Consider the following 3,167-nt stretch of genomic DNA (forward strand, 5'->3'; position numbering starts at 1 on the left):
CAGTTGACTTTGCGCCCGCCCTTGCCCTCTCACCATCAACATCCTTGCAGCAAATGCAATCTAGACTTCCTTCCTCTTGGTCAACGCCTTGGAGACAAACGACCACCTGCTTGACCTTGGCCGCCTTGTCTGCATCGACAAGAAAGACGACACCAGCCGGAGGAGAGCAATGGTGATCACCTTCGCTTCCATCAAGACCCTAATCGCCGTCGGCAGGTCGTCATGTTCATCCATCCGTTTGTCCTCCGTGCGCTTCAATACCCTGAAGCAATTCCACAACTCCTGCTCCGCCTTCCTCCCGCACGATCGCTGCCTCGTCGTTCTTTCTAAGAGCCAGCTGAAGATCTCGGATGTGCTCTCTCATGGCAGTCAAGCGATCCTTCACTGCGCTGCACACGTCCAACAATCTGATACACCCATCCGTTTCTTCTTCCGCCCATCTCCTTTGCAGTGGATGGATGAGGATCTGCTGGTTGACGGACTCGTACACGCCTTCGAGCCTCCTCAACCCGTCGCACATCTTCTCCGGCGTCGAAGAGGGTGAAGCCATAGAAGATCTTAACTTGTGCAGCTCTTCTTCTGCCCTGAGTGCAGCAGGGTGAGATCTCGAGGGCAAGCTGATGGAGCGGGTATGGCAAGGCTGGTTTGCTGCTGAAGCGGATTCAGCCATTGTTTCTCTTGAGTTCCGAGAAGATCATTCGATTGTGTGGCAACTGATGAAGAGGGATGGAAGGATAACAGGTTTGGTGTCAACCTTTGGTTCACAGGAGACACCAAGAATCCAAGCTACCATCTCCAGCTTGTCATGTTTCAGTAGCTAACAGCAAATTACTTGTGCGGGAGAATCTTACCACGACACTCGAGAGCATATGCCTGCTCGTCTCCTATCAGCACACACCAAACTCCAACATCATCTTACCAACCTGGTTGATGTCGGTGATCTCTAAATCAAACTTGGATCCGCATGTGTAAGTAAGTCTCCGTGATTGAACGAGAAGCTCGAGTGTTCGTTTGGTGGTCTACCTGCATGAAAACCGACATCAAGTGTGGTTTTCGATGAGATTTCTTCGACGCTCTAGTTAATTTAAAAAATAAAAATTTAAATAAATAACTAACCTCGATTATAGTGACATGATGGGCTTAACACAAAAGAAAAAAAAATTCTATAACATGGACAAAATATTAAACTAATAAATATGTGGATAAATTGTTGATCGAGATCCGGTTTTACTTGTTGATTGGGATTGCTATGTGTTAGCCATGATTGGTGATTTGGGCCTGTCGGCAAGCAACAAATCGAAGCAGCAAACGCTGCATCACCAAAGGAAAATAAATTGCAACCCCAACAAAGCAACGGTTACCAAAAGCATGCGCGGTGTTGTGATAGTGTGAGAAGCAGCGTTCATGTCTCTCTACTGTAGCCAGCATGTATAAATGATGCCATGTGCTGCGAGAAGCAATGTATCATTCTCAGTAATACTGAGAGTTAGAACAGAAGATGATGAGGAGACACAAGGAATCGAATCGTCGCTACCTAAACTGAGCCCCCATGTGATGTGAATGTGGATCTTTGGTGGAACTTTGATGCTTGTATTGGCATTCATCATGGATATTCTCAATACGAAGTAGATGGATGACATTTCGTCATGTCTCAGCATATAATTAGTTGTCATGTTTCAGTAGCCAATCAGATTTTGGATGCCATGGAAGAAGGAGATTGATCTGAACTGTAATTGTATTTTACTCGTGTGTAAATCTTGTACAATTGCTGGGTTTACATTCACCAGCAGATCGCCTAAAATGTGGATGCTGCTTACAGGGTACAGAGTTTGATGAGAATGTTCATGAGCTGAGTATGTTGAGCAGAGAAACTCTGCTTTGGATCAGTTGCCTGAAGAGGCATTCCAATCCACTCTCGATCCCTTCAATGCTGACTTCTAATGTCTGCAGTTGGCTTTGCGCCTGCAATAGCCTGTCATCGTCAGCACCCTTGCAGGGATTGCAATCACAAGAAGCATGCCATGAGAAGATGCGTAGACTTTCCACTCCATGTTCTTCCTCCTCGGATGCTGCCACCTTCCGCTTGCTCAATGCCTTGGAAACGAAAGACCACCTCCTTGACTTGGGTCTTCTCGTTTGCGTCGACAAGAAAGACGAGACCAGTCGGAGGAGAGAGACGGTGGCCACCTTCGCTTCCATCAAAAGCCTAATCGGCAGGTCGTCATCGTCATCGATGCGTTTGTCCTCCATGTGCTTCAACGATCTGAAGCAACTCTTCATATCCTTCTCTGCCTTCCTCCCAAAGCGAACGTAATCACTCACTTTGCTCGCGATTGCTGCGTCTTCTCTCTTTCTGAGAGCCAGCTGAAGACCATGGATGCGCTCCTTCATTGCAGCCAAGTTCGAGATCACTGCGCTGCACAGGTCCAACAATCTGATAGACCCATCCAACTCTTCCTCCACCCACTTCTTCTGCAGTGGATGATTGAGGGTCTGCTGGTTGCATGTTAAGCGAATAAGCTCCTCCATGGAATCGTACAGCCCGCCGAGTCCTCTCAGTCCGTCGCACAACGCCTGTGGTGCTGTGGAGGATGAAGCCAGGGAAGACCTCAGCTGGTTCAGCTCTTCCTCAACCCTGAGTGCAGCAGGGTGAGATCTCGACGGCAAGCTGACGGACCGGACATGGCATGGCTGGCTTGGTGCAGAAGCTGATGCAGCCATCTTTGCTTCGAGTTGGTATGACAGCGAAGGAAGAAGGCACATTGGACTTCCGTCTTTGGCTCCCTCTCCTTATAAACCACCACCCAACGCCTTGATTGGAAACACCAAGCATCTCAGCTACCTAAACTAATCATCTCTCTCTCTCTCTCTCTCTCTCTCTCTCTCTCTCTCCATGTGATGCCAAATTGGATCTCGAGTTCCTTCAGAACAAGATCAGAAGAAAAGAAATAGCAGATCTTGGATCCCGAGCTGCAGAGTGATTCATGATCTGGTCGTGTCGTTCTTTAAGGGCTTTCCACAGCGTGTCATGTGTCAATAACCAACAGCAGGTCTGTAATTATGACTCCTAATAATAGTATTTAATGTAACACACGAGTGGCTTATGTTTCATTGCCTCCCCAGCAACCTATCACTTCACCGACAAGTCTCCTGCGATTGATCCGATC

General features: G+C 47.8%; 2 protein-coding genes across 2 annotated transcripts; both read right to left on the reverse strand.

Annotated features, from left to right (window-relative positions):
• Positions 1 to 226: 226 nt before the first annotated feature.
• Positions 227 to 670, reverse strand: LOC103978321 (uncharacterized). Its single transcript, XM_009394080.3, has one exon. It carries the CDS (start codon positions 668 to 670, stop codon positions 227 to 229), a length of 444 nt encoding a protein of 147 aa, XP_009392355.3.
• A 1,057-nt stretch (positions 671 to 1,727) lies between these two features.
• LOC135637107 (uncharacterized) lies at positions 1,728 to 2,768 on the reverse strand. Its single transcript, XM_065149527.1, has one exon. The coding sequence runs from the start codon at positions 2,761 to 2,763 to the stop codon at positions 1,843 to 1,845; it is 921 nt and encodes a 306-aa protein (XP_065005599.1). The 5' UTR covers positions 2,764 to 2,768; the 3' UTR covers positions 1,728 to 1,842.
• Positions 2,769 to 3,167: the final 399 nt, after the last annotated feature.

The sequence above is a fragment of the Musa acuminata genome, chromosome BXJ1-3 (genome assembly GCF_036884655.1).
Source record: "Musa acuminata AAA Group cultivar baxijiao chromosome BXJ1-3, Cavendish_Baxijiao_AAA, whole genome shotgun sequence".
Taxonomy (NCBI): domain Eukaryota; kingdom Viridiplantae; phylum Streptophyta; class Magnoliopsida; order Zingiberales; family Musaceae; genus Musa; species Musa acuminata.

Excerpts from the sequence above, each read along its gene's own strand:
- LOC103978321 (XM_009394080.3), bottom strand. The coding sequence starts at position 670 with ATGGCTGAATCCGCTTCAGCAGCAAACCAGCCTTGCCATACCCGCTCC.
- LOC135637107 (XM_065149527.1), bottom strand. The coding sequence starts at position 2,763 with ATGTGCCTTCTTCCTTCGCTGTCATACCAACTCGAAGCAAAGATGGCT.